The following is a 17,721-nucleotide window of genomic DNA, read 5'->3' as shown; positions in this document are numbered from 1 at the left end:
AAATAGATTAGAAAATCCCTGCAAGGATGTTTGACTTCATATCATGAGATGTTACCTATCTTTACATATCAAATAGATTGTTGGAGGATGACTTTTGAATATAGTAATTACAGGAAAATAGGTGATTACTCCCACTTATTTGTGTGCTGTATTGCTGGAGACATTCATAGCTGTGGAGTTCTAATAAAAGGTACATGCATAATCAGGTGAAGTGAGTTACATCTTAGCAAACTCCATTGACTGCTCATGTAACTGTTAAGTAAACACTCACTTATATAGTCATTAATATTTTATCTTTTTGCAGTTTAATGATCTATCTTCTAGACACAGCATTATTTTGACTTGTCTTCCCCTTTCAGCTACTTCTGTGTTTTTCATTTCAGTTCTTCATGTGTATATCATAAGTTCCCAAGCCCTATCTCTCTGCACTAAGCAAAGATTTTTGGGAAAATACATCTGTTCAGTCATGCTCTTACTGGTTTATTTCTCAAGGATTTCTTTATCTATATGAAGAGTTAAGTGTCTTCACCTGCTCAGAATATTGTTGGTAGTGAAGGCTGCTTTTCTGAAATTGCTAAACTTTTTTGGTGACAGATTTGATCAATATGTACTTGTGTTTCTTTAAGGAATGTCACTGTCAGCAGGATCTTCACCTCTCCATTCTCCCAAAATAACTCCTCATACGTCTCCTGCTCCTCGAAGAAGAAGTCATACTCCTAACCCAGCAAACTATATGGTGCCTACTAGTGCCTCTGCGTCTGTCGCTAATGCTGTCTCTCAGCCTCCATCTACTGGCCAGGTGATCCAGAAGGAAACAGTGGGTGGAACAACATACTTCTACACTGATACAACTCCAGCACCTCTCACAGGAATGGTATGTTGGCTTTCAATACACAACTCTCTGGGGCTTCTAAGTGCTGAATTGGTTCATGCTACAGATATTATTTTTAACAATCTAAACTGCTTATTCTGCATGAAGATTAGGCCTTTTAATTACTTTGGTTGTTCTCCAAAAATCACTGAAATATGAGGACCAGAGAAATTTTTATGTATTTTTTCATTTACAGCTGTGTAGGGCTTTGTGGGGTTTTAATACAGCAATAGAAAGAAAGCATTCTGTGTGTCTTAGTGGATACATATGTAATGAGAAAACATCAAGAAGTCAGGTTTTTCTTTCTGATAGGTTAAATAGCTCTTACATTTACAGTGACAGGGAAAAGGCTGTTACAAAAATGTTAAAATAGCTATGTACATACATATATGCACACACCTCCCTCCCCCTTGAAATCAGTAGAAGTGAGTACCACATAAAAAAGGTGTAATGTATCTGACAGTTTATTTGTAACTTGTATTGTACATGAAGATTTCATAGTTCTGTAGTTTGAACTGAGAGAGTGAGAAAACTCTTTACTTGCCTTATCCTTAAGGATTTTAAAAAGCTTCTTGAAATATTTTATTTTTAGGTATTTCCAAACTACCACATCTACCATCCAGCTGCACCTCATGTTGCTTACATGCAGCCAAAAGCAAATGCACCTTCATTCTTCATGGCAGATGAGCTCAGACAGGTAAGATGATAGAGAATTTAAAGGAAAATTGCATATCTTGGCAAAAAATAGAAAATTGCTAGTGGTAGAAGAGAAATAGACACTTGCAATCCGTGCAGTCAGTTTTCCCTGTGGAGAATTTGAAAAATCAAATCTTGTAATAGGTAGAGTACAACAGTGGGTGCAGGTGAGTTACAACACATATGACTGCAATCTAATCTGCATGCCATGATTTACTATTCAGCTGAGCACTATTACTGATGTATTTTTTTGGTGTGCATGGGTTTATTTTTGTAGCATTCTTTTAAGCTGCAATACTACTCAGTTTTGAAGTCTCCCACTGAAATGAAAGTGTATGCAGGTGTTAGTTGAGGAGCTGTTCTCAGGACTCATCTCAAGGCTGGCTGGGAATGTTACTTATTTCAGCTTTACTGTAGAAGGTGCCTTTGTCAATGCCAGTTATAGCAAATGTCTTCTGAAGCTCCTTCCAGAATTTAGGTATTTCATCATGCAAATTTTCAAGCTAGTGGTCTTCTGACCCTCTCTGCCCTGGACACTTGTAGCAATTCTTATTTTAGTACAGGTAGCTAGTGCTTCAAAGACAGTGTTCTCAAGTTATCAAAAATGATGAGCTGAATTATAATGTTCAAAACTTGACTTAATTTTTCCTTTAGGAACTCATCAACAGACACTTAATAACGATGGCCCAGATTGATCAGGCTGATATTCCTGGTAAGTGTTTCTTATGAATCTAAACAGTGATCATGTTTTTCTGCAACCATGCACATTCATCAATATTAACAACATCTTGCAAAAAATGCCACCTGTTTTTAATTTTTCATGAAGCTTTAATCATCAGCTTGGGCTGTGGATAACCAAATGCAAGGTGTTTTAGAAATATGAATTACTTTTTCTTTCTTCTATTCTAATTTTCTTCTGTTTTGAAACTCTTTAATGGTTAGGAATATTTCAAATTGCTGAGAAAGGAAAAATCATTAAGGCAGTAAAGCATTGTGAAGAACAGTTTTATATTACTCTGTAGATATTAGGTACTTCTTTAAATGATGCATGTATTTTTCAAAGGTTGTATGTAAACTAGCAAAGCAGTGTGTTTTGAAGTGAATTGGCTGGAATACCAGTGAAGGCTTTTGTACTAGTTGTCAGGCTAAAGAACCATATACTATTTAATGTGATTTGGCTTTTGGGCAATTTACATTACTCAGCTTGATTTAAATAGTTTTTGGTTGCAGTATCTTTACTTCCTAAATGTGTGCATATATGATAACAATGCAGTTAAAAAAATGCAGTTTAGTATTTTAATCCAGAAGTGCAAGGGTAGTCTCGTAATCTGATTTGTAAACCTTTAGCATTTCTCTCTCCTTGTTTTCTAAACCAGTATATTAAAACATATATGACTGATACTTGCTTTTTTTTTCCTGATGAAAATGGGGTTCTTGCTATGGTATGAAGTCTACATGGAAATTGGTGCTTATTAATGAATCAGTGTATGAAAAGCACCAAAGAAATGTCATTCTTAAGTGTGAATTTCTAAGGTAAATGAGGAAATGGCAGATGGAGCTGTGCATCTATTCTGTTGATTTTATTTGGTGTAACTGTTTTTCTGAAGACAATTATTTTAATTCTGTGAGATCACTTCTAGGAACCTACCAGTATGTTGGTATTAAAACAAAAATAGTGAATTTTAACTTCACATGCATCTAAAAGACGGTCGAGATAATTTACGTGTTTGTGAAAGTCATTTTAGTTTTCTCTGCTGCTCAGTAACTTTCTCAAGGTCAGCTGAGACCTAATGTGTTTCTGTGTCTAAACTGATTATAGCAGTTCCTGCGGAAGTGGACAGCTACCACAGTCTCTTTCCTTTGGAACCACTGCCACCACCCAATCGGATACAGAAAACGAGCAACTTTGGGTACATTACATCGTGCTATAAAGCCGTAAATAGTAAAGATGACCTGCCATATTGCCTTCGGAGGATACATGGTGAGAAAAATTGAGTTGTCTCAGTAGGATGAGCATTCCTAAGCATAGAAGTCATATTTGAATGTCTGGTTGTTTCTCAGCAGTTTCAGATGAAATGTTAAAGTAGAAAATTCTCATCCTAAACATTATACTTTAAACCGTGGGTTTAATTTCTTCCCTAGGTTTTCGTCTTGTTAACACAAAGTGCATGGTATTGGTTGACATGTGGAAAAAGATTCAGCACTCAAATATAGTAACTTTGCGTGAAGTGTTTACCACTAAAGCTTTTGGAGAACATTGTAAGTTTTTCTTTTTTCTTTCCCTCTGCCCTTTCTCCCCTCCCCCCAGCTGATGTGTTGATACTTTTTTCAAATGCGCTTGAGTTAATAAATGTCACCTGTTTCTATTTTTAAGCTCTTGTGTTTGCATATGATTTTCATGCTGGAGGAGAGACTATGATGAGCAGACACTTCAATGACCCTAGTGCTGATTCCTATTTCACAAAACGGAAATGGGGTAAGGAAACTACACTATCATGTAATACTTCTGTACGCTGTTTCCAATACTTCAGCAGTAAACATCTGGTCAGAATTAGTTGTTCAGCCTAATTTCTTGGCTAATCAGTTCTGTCATATCATAAGCTGATTGATATGAGAGAACTCTTCTTCACCTCCTATTTGTAAAATTTTTTTAGATTAACAAACAAGTATAAAATTGATGTCAGTGTGTAAGGCTCTTTGAAAGAAAAATAAAATGGAACAAAATTGGGAGCCAGGAGCTCTGGTGTCCTTATTGCAGGTCTGTCACCAGGTAACACCTAACATTTAATGGCAATGATTCCAAAACTCAAAAGATATGCCAATTTGATGCTTGCTGTTTAGGTGTCCTACCTTTCTACTTTTTTCCTCACTAGGTATTTTGAGGAGTGATTAGACAGTATTTTATTTGATGGTTTGAAATGTGAAGTGCTAGTTAAGAAACGGATTGAAATATCCGGATATTCTTTTCAGACACTAACGTCCTATCTTAGGTCTGATATTTTTTTTTTTTTTTTTTTTTTTTGTCATGTTTATACTATAGCTTCAATGGAGTTACTAAAACTGCATCAACATTCATAAAGCCTGTCACAGCGTGATCTGTGGCTCAGCAAGTAGCCCAGTAGAGCTCATATGCTTGTGGCTAAAACCACTTCCTCTCCAGAACAGTCTGCTCAATCATTCTTCCTGTTAGGACCAGTTCATGACCCCTGCAGTCTTGCAAACTGCAGTCAGGTGTTGTCTGGAATACAACAGTGCCATGCTGAGAAAGAGAGGTGGTAACGAATGGAGTCCCAGAGAGACTTAGGGTAGAAAGGTACCCTGCAGAGCTTCTTTGGACCAACTTCCTGCTTGATGCAGGACCAGCCCTGAAATTAGATCCAGCACTAGGGATGACCAGAGGACTGTGACATGGCCTAGGTCTTTTTTTAATTAGAGGACATTTTCCCTAAATGTCTTTAGGCTGCCAGCATATGAAGAGAAACAGAAGCTAAGGTTTTTTTCTTTCTTGTGCCTTTGGAAATTAGAGCTGTTAGCTGTGAATTCAAACTGTTTCAAAGGTTGAGCTGTAAAACTTTACTTGGCTATCTTTTACATCACAGTGTATTGGTTTGGTAGTGTGTGAATACATTCAAAGACTTGAAGATAAACTTAGATACATTCAAAGACTTGTGGATACTGTATATACTGCATAATTCTCACTGACTTTGCACTGAGCTGACCAGTATAAGTGGAGATGGAATTTGATTTCCACCACTGATTTTGGTGGTAATCAAAACCCTAGTTTGATGTGTCATATCCTTTGGCAAATCAGAGTGCAATTATAGATTCAATGAGCCTGATGTGGAACTAATTTGGTGAGATGAAACTGGAAGATCTACTGCCAGGTTAATGACTGTTACATGCAGGGCTAGACTTCTGAGCGTTTCCCAGTCACAGTTTTCAATTTCCATGTAAATCAGTCCTTGTTATGTTTTTGTATCTCTCTAGAGAATCGTAGAAGAATGATGTCTGTTCTAGATAAAATAATAGAAGTTACAATAAAATTCTTGGGAACACGTTCTTCTGTCACACTGGAAAATAATTAAGTTTTGGCTCTATAAAGGGCAGTCATGTCTCATTAATCTATCAAAGTTCTTTAAAGGAAGATCCAGTAGATAAAACCTTGGGGTTTTCAATGAAGTTCAACAGAGTCCTTAAAAGAACCTAAGTAATCATATGGCAGAGAAGGTTCTCAGGTTAATGCCTGGTTAGAATATGGGAAACAGAGTGAACAGTGAAGATCACTGACTGACAGGTCTCACAAGATGATGTCCTGGGAGTTGTATTTTTTAACACATTCACTTGTTTGCACTGAAGACAAATAGTCTGTCAAAGTTTGCTGGTAATACCAGATTATTTGGATTGTTAAAAACAAAGGCCAGTTGTGATTGATTGCAGAAGGATTTTACAAGACTGGAACTTCTACCAATAATATAGCAGGTGATGTAATGTAAACCAATGTGATCAAAGAAAAAATGTAACTCTAGCTTTAAATATACAGTGATGGTCTCTGCTGTGACTGTTGCCACTCAGTAATAGGTCTGGGACCATAGTTAAGTAGATTGAGGAGAATACTTTTCTCTTGCTGAATAGCTATAAATAGGAAAGAGATTGATGTAGCTTATTAAGAAAGAGCAATGAAATGGAAGACATTGTATTCAAGATGTGTGCCTGATAGACTCCTATCTGTAGTTGTGGTCCTCCTCATGTATTTTGAAGGGTGTAAAAGAGCAGCAAAGAAGCTGAGAAGAGATGACAGGGATGATCAAAGGCATGGAACAGCTGGATGAACAACAGCAAAGTGGAATAGTGCTTTTCATGCTTCTAAAGATGTAAAGGGATAGAATGGGGTTAAAAATGACTGGAATGTAGTAGGTGTCTGAAAAATCATCTGGAATAAAGAAGAAATGAATAAAAATAGTTTGTTATTTCTTCCAGCCTAATACTAAGGACTGACCAATGAAACTAGACAAGTAGCAAATTCAAAACCTGTGTAAAGATAATTAAGCCATGGAACTTTCACAGATTATTGTGGACATTTGCCTAGGTTCAAGGGGGAAGTGGGCTTACTCCTGGAGGAGAAATATTTGGGGATTGCAAAGACACGGTATCTACCTCTGAGCTGCAAATCACTGGAGGCTAATAGAATATTCTGCTTGTTTGTTTATACACTTCAGTATTCATTGCAAGCTGATTTTAGTGTATGTCTGTTTGAAACAGGCTCATGGGCTATCTGGACCCTTTATTTGGCCTATTTCAACTTTCTTTTATAGGCAGGAATAATCTGGGAAGTTGGAAATAGGGCATCAATGTCTGTTCAGAGTATTATTTAATTAAAATGAGCTGTCACAACAGAATTTACAGGGATATTTAGGGAAGATAACTGTCTCCTAACTATGACAATTATTACCTGATCTTTCAATCTTTTTATTAGATAAATTAGGGGAAAAGTCACGCGAATTCCCAAATTTTGCCAAATCTTTCTGCACATCTTTGCTTTGGCCTTTCTTTTTTTTTTTTTTTTTTTGATAACTGCTGCTTTCTAGTCTGTTTCTCAGTAGAAGGAGCAATTTAAGAGAGAAAAATAAGATTGCATACCTATAACTTGATTTCTCAGAATTGCCTGCCTTCATGGATCCTTTCTCCATCCCCTCACAGAGTTTCTTGGCCGTCTGCCTGCCTAGAGGAGACTCCCAAGAGAAGCAGGGGAATGGATGGAAGTTGGGTACTCTGCAGCATGAGGCCCAGATTAGTACAATTGCTTTTAAAGATTTTAGGAGGCACAACACTGTGAACCTGATCAGTGATCTCAGAGAATTTGATTTCAGGTATGCAACCTTATTTATGTTGAACGCTTCAGTTGGCAACATGAGACCTTCATAGTTAAAAGATGAGGATTATGGTTTACATGGCTGTCTTGCATGTCACTGGTGTCAATGTGGTCAGTCTTGGGTGTTTTCTTGCTGTGTTATTTACAGACCCTGTTACAGAACTACCTTGGTAGAGATTTGGTATGGGGGAGAAAAATAGCAGCTTACATTTATTTTTATACTGTAAACTAATGTCTCTAACTTCTGGATGCGGTAGAATTTGTTGCTTGTGTTCTTTATTCAATAATACCTCCTCTTCCTTCAGGTGATACAGTGTGATAATCTAACATTGTTCTGGCGTATTTTACTAAATTTGCACAAGTTTTAAAATCACAAATCTGAATTTTCATTTAATTGCTACTCAAAGTACATTTATTTGAAAAGTTTCTTTTTATTTTATTCTCACTTCTTATATTTCTTCAAAACATTTCTTCATACTTTAAGCATTAAATCTGTTGTTCTGGAACTTTTTGGTTTTATTCCACCTTTCTGATATTTCTTATAGCTTCAGATTATAGTACGCATTAGTGCATTTATCTCTGCAGAAATTATGTTCTCTTTGCCATTAGCAAGTTAACTCAAAAGTACTGAAATGTTGCTCTTAACAGTTCAATAATTGAATGGTAAACCAAATTCTGAATGTATGTGCTTTAAAACTTAACAGCTGGAAAATCATGGCAAATTATCAGTGACTATTGACAGCTGCCAGAAAGGTTTGTCCTGATGAGTTTTTGTGGTTAGCAGAGATAAGCATGCCTTTGATATGTCCTTTGGTCTGCTTTTAAACACTCTGAGTAATTAAAAGTTAGTGTACGTGCTGGTAGTAGGAGTTTTCAGCAGCAGTGTCTCTGCTCTTCAGCAAACAAATACTTTCTGATGAAGATAAACACAGTCCGGGAAAATTGCTTTCCTTTTGACACAGTAGTATGTAATGCACAAAAATGGACTTCATTGCTGACTTTACCATTTTTGCATCCCCACGTGCTGAATGTTTTTTCATAAGATATCCCTTCCATTGAAAAAGAAATAAGTTGTGTGATGACTAGATGAATAGTGTGTGATGAGGAGTAAGAATATATGAATATTGAAAGTCAGCATGATGTTTTTGAAGACGAAATACATGACTAATAATTATCCTAAAGTACCTTTGCCAAAAGCTGCAACTTTTTCAGCGTAAGTTCAAATTTTCAGTAGCTTCAGAATTTTTACAAAATATACTGCTGCACTCTAGTAGTTCAGAACCTTGTATATTGAAGACTGGGAAATGTAAAACCAAACCCCAGGTTCCCCTGAAGGAGAAATGAAGGCTACTGCATTTGCCTTGTTTTCAGTACTTTAACTTAAGGAACACCAAGTGAACACTGAACAATTCTCAGTTCTAAATATAAAGACTGATTTACAAGCCTGAGGGGTTCAGTTTAGTAAATGGCTAAATCGTTTATTGGGCCTTTTTTTTTTTTCCTTCATAACTGTGTGAGAATTGCCGATTCTTAGCATGCTTTCTGACAGTGTTCCTGATGATATGAAACAGGTTCTAGTGCTGGTGTTCCCAGGTCTCACTTTCCACCCCAGGACTCTTCCTGGATCTATAATTGCTCTGGAGAACAGAATTTCATTTGAATGCTTTTTTAGCAAGCAAAAACCTAATGTTCACATGCACACTGGTGCAAAGGGTAAATTTTTTTGTTCTGTTGAGATCAGCATACCACAGAACTTAAAAATAACTGTCAGCATTTTTATTTATTTATGTTTATCCCAATGTGGCAAGGAAAAATAATGGATAACCTGTTTTTGAAACAGCAGGTTTTATATTTTTAATCTTTTCCATTAGTGTCTGTGTTCTACATCTCAGATGAAATTATTGGGAGAGGTGAGTCTACCCTGCAGTAGGTAAGAAGAACACAGTCTGGAATTTTGCTTCTTGTAGCCATGGATTCAGCCTGTAGTGGGAAGCCTTTGCAAATCAGCCATGGAATCTCTTAAAATACCACTTTTTAAAGTAATACTCTGATCGTTTTGGTAACATTTACTTATATTCTTGTGATGTTTTTCATTGTGTTCAGCACTGTTTGGAAAGCTTTCTAGCTGTGGGTTCCTCCTGAAGAGCAAGCTTTTGGGTTTCATCTCCTTGGGTCCTTGCTCAGGTGCTGTCTGTGGCAGGTCTGATGGGCCTCTTGAGACATACGTTATAGTCAGCGTTGCAGCAGATTGAGCTGCTTTTATTCGGGCTTGTTCTGAACAGAAGGATACATAAGAAGGCATTTCAAAGCTGCTTCTTCCCATGTTTTAGCTTGTACGTTTAGTGTATGTGAATGTGGGGTGCAGCCAGCTGGTGTGAAAGCAGCAGCCTAGATTTGGCTGTAGCCTCAAGTTAGTCTTTCCAGTAGTAAAATAACATTGCTTGAGATTTTCTGATAGATGAGGAGAAGCTATGTTCACCTCGCTCTTTCAGTGTATATTGGATATTCTCTTGGTTACATTGCCTTAATTTGAAAATCAAAGGGCAGGTGCTGTTACGCGTGCAGAAAAATAGCTCCCAAGTTTTGCCTTTTCTCTCTTTGGAATATTATAGCAACATTTCTATTCTGGACTTCCTGCATACACATGTAACTGTCTTACAGTATCCGTGTGCATCCCTGTTAACCCTACTACTCACATTGCTGTTCCCCAAATATAAAGTGCATTCTACAGCAAGTAGTAAAGAGAGAGAGTCTCAACTAATACGTGATGTTATATCTCCTCAGTCATTTTATACTCTAATTTTTGTCATGCTGAAGAAGAGAATTATGAGGGAAAAAGCTTGTTACATGAGACTTTTGGTATGCTGGTTTTGTGGGAAGTGATTTGTATAATGATTCATTAGGAGGCCAGAAAAAACAAACAATATCTCATTATATTCAGCTTTCAGTAGACATGCTGGGCTTACTGCTTTTTAAAGGAGTCAGTGTCTTGATCTTCATAATCTAAACCAAAGCACCTTAAACCTTTGGGAAGGGAACTAAAATTTAAAAATGGACTAAGCAAAGCTCAGAAATGAAAGCTGGTTAACATTCCCATTTACTGCCCGGAGTCAGTAAAATTTCCAAGTAAGAAGTTATCAGTAATGTGTTCCATTTCTTTTCACTGTGCATATATTTTGTGTGTGCATACACATGCAAGCATATACACGCTTACTTTGATCAAATGCACAGATGTTGATATGGCCCTGTAGGAAAGGGGAAAAGAAAACCCCCCAAAAAACAACAACAAAAACCAAAACAACCCAAAACCCCCACCCCCCCCTCCAAAAAAAGAAAGAATTGTTTAGAGAAGAGTGCAGTCAGTTTACAGCCAAACTGAATCAGATGCTAACGTGATTTTACTTAATACTGATGATATTACTGGTCTCAGAATTAGCAAAATCAGTACTTAGGCAACCTCTTGAAATGTCTGTTGTGGTTTGTAAAATTGAGGTGTACTCTGATGTCTTACTCTGGATGTATTTTTTTTCTCCTGCTTCAACTTTGTTTGCCTTGCACAATGGCAGCTTCTTTGAGTTACACACATCATACTAAAAATAACTTTTGTTATTTATATCTTCATTTTTTGATCTGTGACTCAGCATTACTCAAACTGTTTGCAATGTAGAATTTGTGTGTGTTTGCAAAGATTGAGTTTTACTTTTGAAAGGAGATCTACAAATCCTTTTGGAAGGGGAGCAATGCATTGCTTTCCTATGACCCATGGAATAGGGGTTATGCAGTGATGACGTGTCAGGGAGCTGTGTCACAGCAGAACATACATGAAGTTGTGTTCAAAGATGTTTAGCCACCAAATCTTTGTCTGATTTGCCCATGTAATTTGAAATTAGCTTGTTATTTTTTTTCTTATTAGATGATAGAAAATGTTTAATTGGAAAGCCTACCTGCAATAAAGGAGGTAAAATGGGATCTGTTGCAGCTATTCCAGTGCATACTCTGTCTCAGGATACTGGTGTTCTTACTTCTGAAGTACCAGCATATTTTGATGTACTGTCCACTTTGAGCAATTTCCAACCAGTGCTCACTCTAAACTTAAAAAAATCAGCATCATTTCCCTGAATATGAGTGAAAATAATAATGCCTAGTGAATTCTCAACATTTTCAGAAAACCACAACTGAAACTAACCAACAAAGAAAAATCTACTCCCAAACTCACCTTTAAAGCACAATAGATGTGTCTTTCAAGGACTATTAAGAGTTAAATGAAGTGAATATGTGAGTTAATTGTATAATTCAAGATGCTGTCATTTGCTTTTTTGCACAGCAGCCTTCTATTGATGCTTACAATGTTTTGGTTCTAGGTCAGCATGATGGCCCTCTGCCACGGCAGCACGCGGGATTGCTTCCAGAGTCTTTGATATGGGCATATATTGTGCAGCTCAGCTCTGCCTTACGGACCATTCACACAGCAGGACTGGCGTGCAGAGTTATGGATCCAACGAAGATTCTGGTAACGGGCAAAACAAGGTAATGAAAGCATTCAGTCTCACTGTGTTACTGTGCTCTGCGTTCATGGCAGCTGCTGACTGTGCACCTGATACATAAATAGCTACTAAGTGCTCTGAACTGGCGTGAGGAGTGTGCTAAAGCTTGGAATTCTGGTTTTTTAAAGGTCTTAAAACATACTTTGGGAAGAGTTATGCATTATCTTCAAACTACAGATCAGACCCACTACTGTCAGTTCAGAAATTTATTGATTTATTTGTAAACTGAATACTGTCTGTGCATCTTATCAAATAGTAAAATCAGTCTTTTCTGATGCATAAATAATTTGCTAAGTACTGATGGCTTTTATCATATCAAACCATTCAATGAATGCTAGAGGAAAAATGGAGTAACCAATAAAGTTTAATGGCAATTCGTCATTTTCTCTTCTTGTTCCTAAAGGTTACGAGTTAATTGCGTTGGAATCTTTGATGTTTTGACATTTGACAACAGTCAAAATAATCCACTGGCATTAATGGCTCAGTTTCAGGTAAGACAACACTGTCACGGTTAGGTTGGTGGCTTGGCAAAGGGACTGTTGCAAACCAGTATGATTCTTTTTGGAAGACAAGTACTTTAACTAAACTGTAGTCCAGTGTTACCTATCTGTAAATAACTGTATTTTTTCATTTCTGATTTGATCTTGGTTCTGCCATACACTATTCAAATTTGCTTGTAATTTAGAAATGTGAATACTCACTTTGATATCTTCTGCTTCTAAAATTTCACAAGCTCACCAAACAGGTTGAACTTTAGTATTTAACAAACTTAAGTGAGAAACAATTGGAAATAGAAATTTCTAAACTAAGGAGAAAAAAAATCTTACATTTAGTGTTAGAGATAAAAGATAATTATTCAGTAATAGTTTTTGCTCTGTCTTTTGTGATTTTTAGCATAAATAACTGTGTTGAATACCTGTTCAGAGAGGAGTAAGATCTTTCAATTAACTGCGTTTTGGCCCTCTCCTCATGCCTAAAAGATTCTAGTGTATCTTTATTTTGGGCTCCTAGTTTTTCCGTGCTCTCCTGGTGTTCTCTGAAGCGTGGACTCTGCATAATTCCTGAATTAAGAAGACCCCCTTTAGACTTAACAAAAACTGTTCCACAGTCATATGGAGCATCACTGTGTACAGGAGTAAGTACATTACTTCAGCAGTGATCACATACCCTGTCTGTACTGGGAGTGAAAGACTACAGTAGGGAGTTGGATTTAATTTATTTTCATTAATTGAGCTTATATAACACTGTGAGAACTGCTTATTCACAGTCTTCAAGTAATAACTGAAATGTTTGAACTTTGGCCAGCAGAAACTAGCTTGTTGGAGACCATGTCCTAGAACATAACTTTTTTTTTTTATGATACAGTAAAGCAGTTTTCAGTGTACTTTGAGGAGTACACCAAAGGATTTCAGGCTCCCACACACACACCCACACACACACACCCAGCTACATATCAGTGGGCTTTTGGTAATAATTCAGTGGAAAACAGTTGAGAGAAGATGAAAATACATATAAGTAAGGGATTTCATGCCTAAAAATGTAATGAGATTTTTTTCATCTAAGTACTTCTTCTCTATTTTAATTGCAGCTTGGAAAGGGATTCTCCTGAGATATTATGACATTCAAGTAAAGCAAAATGTTTAAAATACTTGGAGATACAAATCTAAAAATACTTGCAGGTACACAAATCTGTCAAAAGCACTTAGCACCACAGCTGACTTGCTTGATAATGCCTAGTTTTGTTTAAGGGGAATGGCTTTTCATGTTTTATACCTTGTTAATATTCAAATTGTTTAGGTTGCACCACTAAACCAGAAAAGAAGTACTCTTAAATACTTTGTTTGGAAGATCTAAGCTGCAGTTAGTAAATACAGTATGGCATTTTCTTTTGTTGCTTTTTCTAGAAGGGCTAGGCTTTCACTGCCCGTTTTCTTCCTTCAGAGATGCCAGACCGAGTTCATTCCTTGAAATTCAGGAGTTGTTTCTCATGCTCTACCTTTGTTTGCCCATGCCAGATACAATTACAAAGTAACAGCTGCTGTTTGTCCTTTTTCCTCTCGATCCATGACCCAGTTCCTGAATTCCTCTGGGACTCCTGTGACTGTTAAAAACATAGGTTATCTCTTGGTTTACTGCCCAGCTAATATGCATTTCCTTGTTGTTGTCTTCAATGGAGAAAGGTATGTTTGTTAGGATTTGCCATTTTCTGGCTATTTCCCGTGATTAATATATAGAGAGAGATTTTGGCCAAAACAGTGAGGCGCTATGTAAAAGGAATGCAATTGTTCTTTACAATCTGTGTTAAACACCTTAATCTCTGTGGTCATTTAATAGTTACATAAAGGCAATGATAAGAGAAGTGCAAAAGAAGTAAATTAAATATGAATAGCCACTTGCATTAAAAACCTGTATAAATTGCAGCACACCACTTCCTGCTGTCCCCCCACTCCATAAGTCTTGTGTCAGTCAATTGCGAGGTACAGATAGGAAAACTAAATGGTGGTATAGGAAACAGTGAAAAGGTTTAATAAATATTTCTGTATTTGGAATAAAATGTGAATCCTCCCCTTTACAAAAATACGAGAACACAAGTTTTACTGTTTTAACAAGGGCTATAATGTTACTTTTGCTTAAAGTAAATATTTTCAATTTAGCAAATCAAAATAACTTTCACATGCACCTCCCCAAATTTAGAGAGACTAGTTTGAAGAGGCATCTCAAGTATTACTATTGACTCTAAAAAACCCACCAAAAAGTAGGAACTTGGAGGTACTTCTGAGGACAATTCCAGAACTTAAAAGGATAAGTGAATCCACAGAACTGGAGTCTGGATGAGCTGATACTGATCCAAGCATAGCAGTGGAACAGGATAAACAAAACAAAAGAAAAAATAATGTTGGTTTCAAAGAGTTTCTTGAAAATGGATCCTGTAAAAAAAAAAAGTTTTATTTGAATAGCTCACATGGTAAAATCAAGTGTATAAAATGTTGAGATATCTCAAGGGCATTTGGCATAGTGGGACATTATATTTAATACAAAAAGATTTAATATAAAAAAATTAAGAAAGGGTACTTATGCAATTAACCTTTAAATTACTCACTTGGTGTACTTGAAATTGACTTGGTAACAGGGAGACGTTAATGAAGGGGGTTGTTTCTGAGTTTATCTCCTAGGGCCGGTTTTTAGCTATTTAATAGTTCTATCAATAAACTAAATGCTGATAAAATCTTTACTAGCAAAGCTTTCAAGAGATAAAAAATTAAGTTGGTACAGGTTGCAGTTATGAATTGAATCACTAATTAAATGGTTATTAGTTGTATGCAAGGTGCATTTTTGAACAAAATGCTGCCAGTACTTAGAAGGTGTAAAGCTTTTCCTTGAAGTTAAGAATCGACTTAGTATGACTTCATAGTCACTGTTGATAGTTACCGTAGAAGGAGGTTTCTGTCAGATCTGTGGCAAAAGGAACTGATGTGATCCATAGGAGCATGCAAACACAGTAGGGAGTATAAACAGGGAAATGATTGTACCTAGTATTGATCCATACACTGCACTAGCAAAGCTACTACAGGAATGCAGCATATATTTCTGGTGTTCCTGCTGCAAGGAAGTCTGCTAGTTCTTGTGTGCCTTCTTTAACCTTTCTCTTCCTAGAAGCAGTAAGAGCTGAATCTGCTGGTATTTTGAGAGGAGAGGTTAGGACTTAATATGCATATGTGGATTGCTTCCTTGCAGAAAGAATGGTGTAACACAGCTTCTGGGAAGTCATGTACCCTTTGTGAATAGATAGAGTTGGTCAGCGGATGGTTATTTAGTCACTTCTAAACCAGTAATCTGACTCTCAGAAATCCTGAACTTTATGGGATCTTTCCAGCTCGAGATACTCTCTAGTCAGACAGGAGAGATACTGCCTGTGTGCTCTTGTAAAACTTCAGACATCGGGTATTGTGGTAACATTTTCTTTCAGGATTTCAGCTATCAGTGAGTAGTGAAGTGCCTCCAGAGAGCAGTTCAGCTGGCTCAAAATCTGAATTGTTTTACAGAATTACGGATGTATCTTAAAGTGGTCAGTCTGTCGACTAAATGCTCAAAGCTCCTAAAACAAGTGGGATGAATCCAAGCCACTTTCATGTCTAAAGCAAGCTAATCATTGGCTGTAATTTGAAAACTGTGTGTTTGAGGCTGCACTGGGGTGTCATATCCTCTCTGCCAGTTCTTCTGGTAGATATAATTTGCTAAACAAACAAAAAATTACGGTTGCAAGTCAAATGCTCAAAACCTCACAAAGCTCAAATTTAGAATTTCTTGTCAGATGTTAAATGTAAGACTTTCTCAACCATTTCTAAAATCTAATGCAATCTGTATTATGAAAGCACCTGTGCAAAGACTGCATTTTCATAGGGTCTTGCCTGAAGTCATATATTTTCAGTGTCTCAGGGCTGTGTGATGATACAGAATTTATATAGGATATATTCCTATGAATGACTAAGAGTTGAAAGATACTGAGTGTAAAGTAGGGGACTGCAGAAAGAAGTAAGATTGTGGTTAGTACAATTGCATGTTTCTTCCAAGTCTTTTTGAAGAAAAAAGTCATAATGGAAATGCCATTGTTTCAGGTGACACATGTCTCTAGATACTGCATCAACAAAAATCCTCTGTTTAGAACTACAGCAGTATTCCCTGCTGCTGAAATTGACCACTTGGTAGTGGAAGCGAGTTCACACCAAAATGGGCGTTTATTGCTTTGATTAACTTCTCTTTACCAAAGGAAAAAGGAATGCTGAAACTCAGGAATTCCATGTTGCTTAGGAAGTAGAGTCTAGCAAATGCCTGTCCTACCTCCTTATCAGCCACTTTGTCCTTATTTCTGTCTCATTTTCCACATCCTGTCTGTCTTCATTAGCTACAAGAATAATAAGCTTTTTAGCTTCTGACATATTGTGTGTCCATGTTCAAATTGTGCTGCTTAATCATACTTGATAAAGGAACAACAGGGACATTGAGAGACCTGGAAAGGTTTGGTATTTTTCCCTGTCCTGCAGTACCCGGGAGACGTGGCTTCAGGGAAGGCTCTGCTCAGCTACTGCAGCCAGAGGCAGCAAGTGTGGTTATGCCTCTGGGTGGAAGAGCTGTGAGGGGCTGTGGCATATTCACCATCACAGCACTTCCCTAAAGCTGCCAAATTCTAACCAGAACCTTTAATGTTGCAGTGCTGCCAGATTTTTAGCCTTTCTTACAGAAATGACAGAAGGTGGATTCCTTGTATGACTGCATTTTCTGCTAAATGGCTTGGCCTTGCTCTAGGCTGTGGAACGGACATTCTCAATTACTAGTAGCTTTTATGTTTTTAGTTTAGCAAAAATATCTTATTTTCTAAAAAGAAAAAACCCAAAAAAAAACCTCAGGAAAATTCTAATTTTGTATCTCTAGCTGACTTAAATTCACTCTGAGGCATGTATCCAGCATGGAAAGCTGCAGGGGTTTTTAAGTTTGACCAAGTTGTGTGTGCAGTTGAAAGCCTTTCCATGGAAAGAATCAGTTCAACTTTTCCTATGAATGTCATTGTTTGCTGCTAAATTAGGCTCTTGCTTTTAGCAGTGGACTTTAAAATCTATTACAGCCTTTCAAAATCATTTCTCATGGCTGGCTATTAATACTGGCAGAATTTTCTGTTACGGCAAAGCAGGCTGTATCCAGCATTCATCTTTTAAGAGCAATTCTGCTTTTAACAAAAGTGTTTA

The 17,721-nt window shown here is 37.0% G+C and overlaps 1 protein-coding gene across 1 annotated transcript in view; it reads left to right on the top strand.

Annotated features, from left to right (window-relative positions):
* The window catches only part of PAN3 (PAN3 poly(A) specific ribonuclease subunit), a 66,678-nt gene that overhangs the window by 37,478 nt on the left and 11,479 nt on the right, over positions 1 to 17,721 (top strand). Inside the window, 8 exon segments of the mRNA XM_017731377.1 lie at positions 627 to 874; positions 1,464 to 1,568; positions 2,222 to 2,279; positions 3,387 to 3,548; positions 3,710 to 3,826; positions 3,942 to 4,043; positions 11,798 to 11,963; positions 12,384 to 12,471. Of these exon segments, the coding sequence (XP_017586866.1) occupies positions 627 to 874; positions 1,464 to 1,568; positions 2,222 to 2,279; positions 3,387 to 3,548; positions 3,710 to 3,826; positions 3,942 to 4,043; positions 11,798 to 11,963; positions 12,384 to 12,471 (1,046 nt within the window).

This window comes from Corvus brachyrhynchos, unplaced genomic scaffold (assembly GCF_000691975.1).
Source record: "Corvus brachyrhynchos isolate BGI_N302 unplaced genomic scaffold, ASM69197v1 scaffold103, whole genome shotgun sequence".
Lineage (NCBI taxonomy): Eukaryota > Metazoa > Chordata > Aves > Passeriformes > Corvidae > Corvus > Corvus brachyrhynchos.
This window is presented reverse-complemented; position numbering and strand designations above follow the sequence as displayed.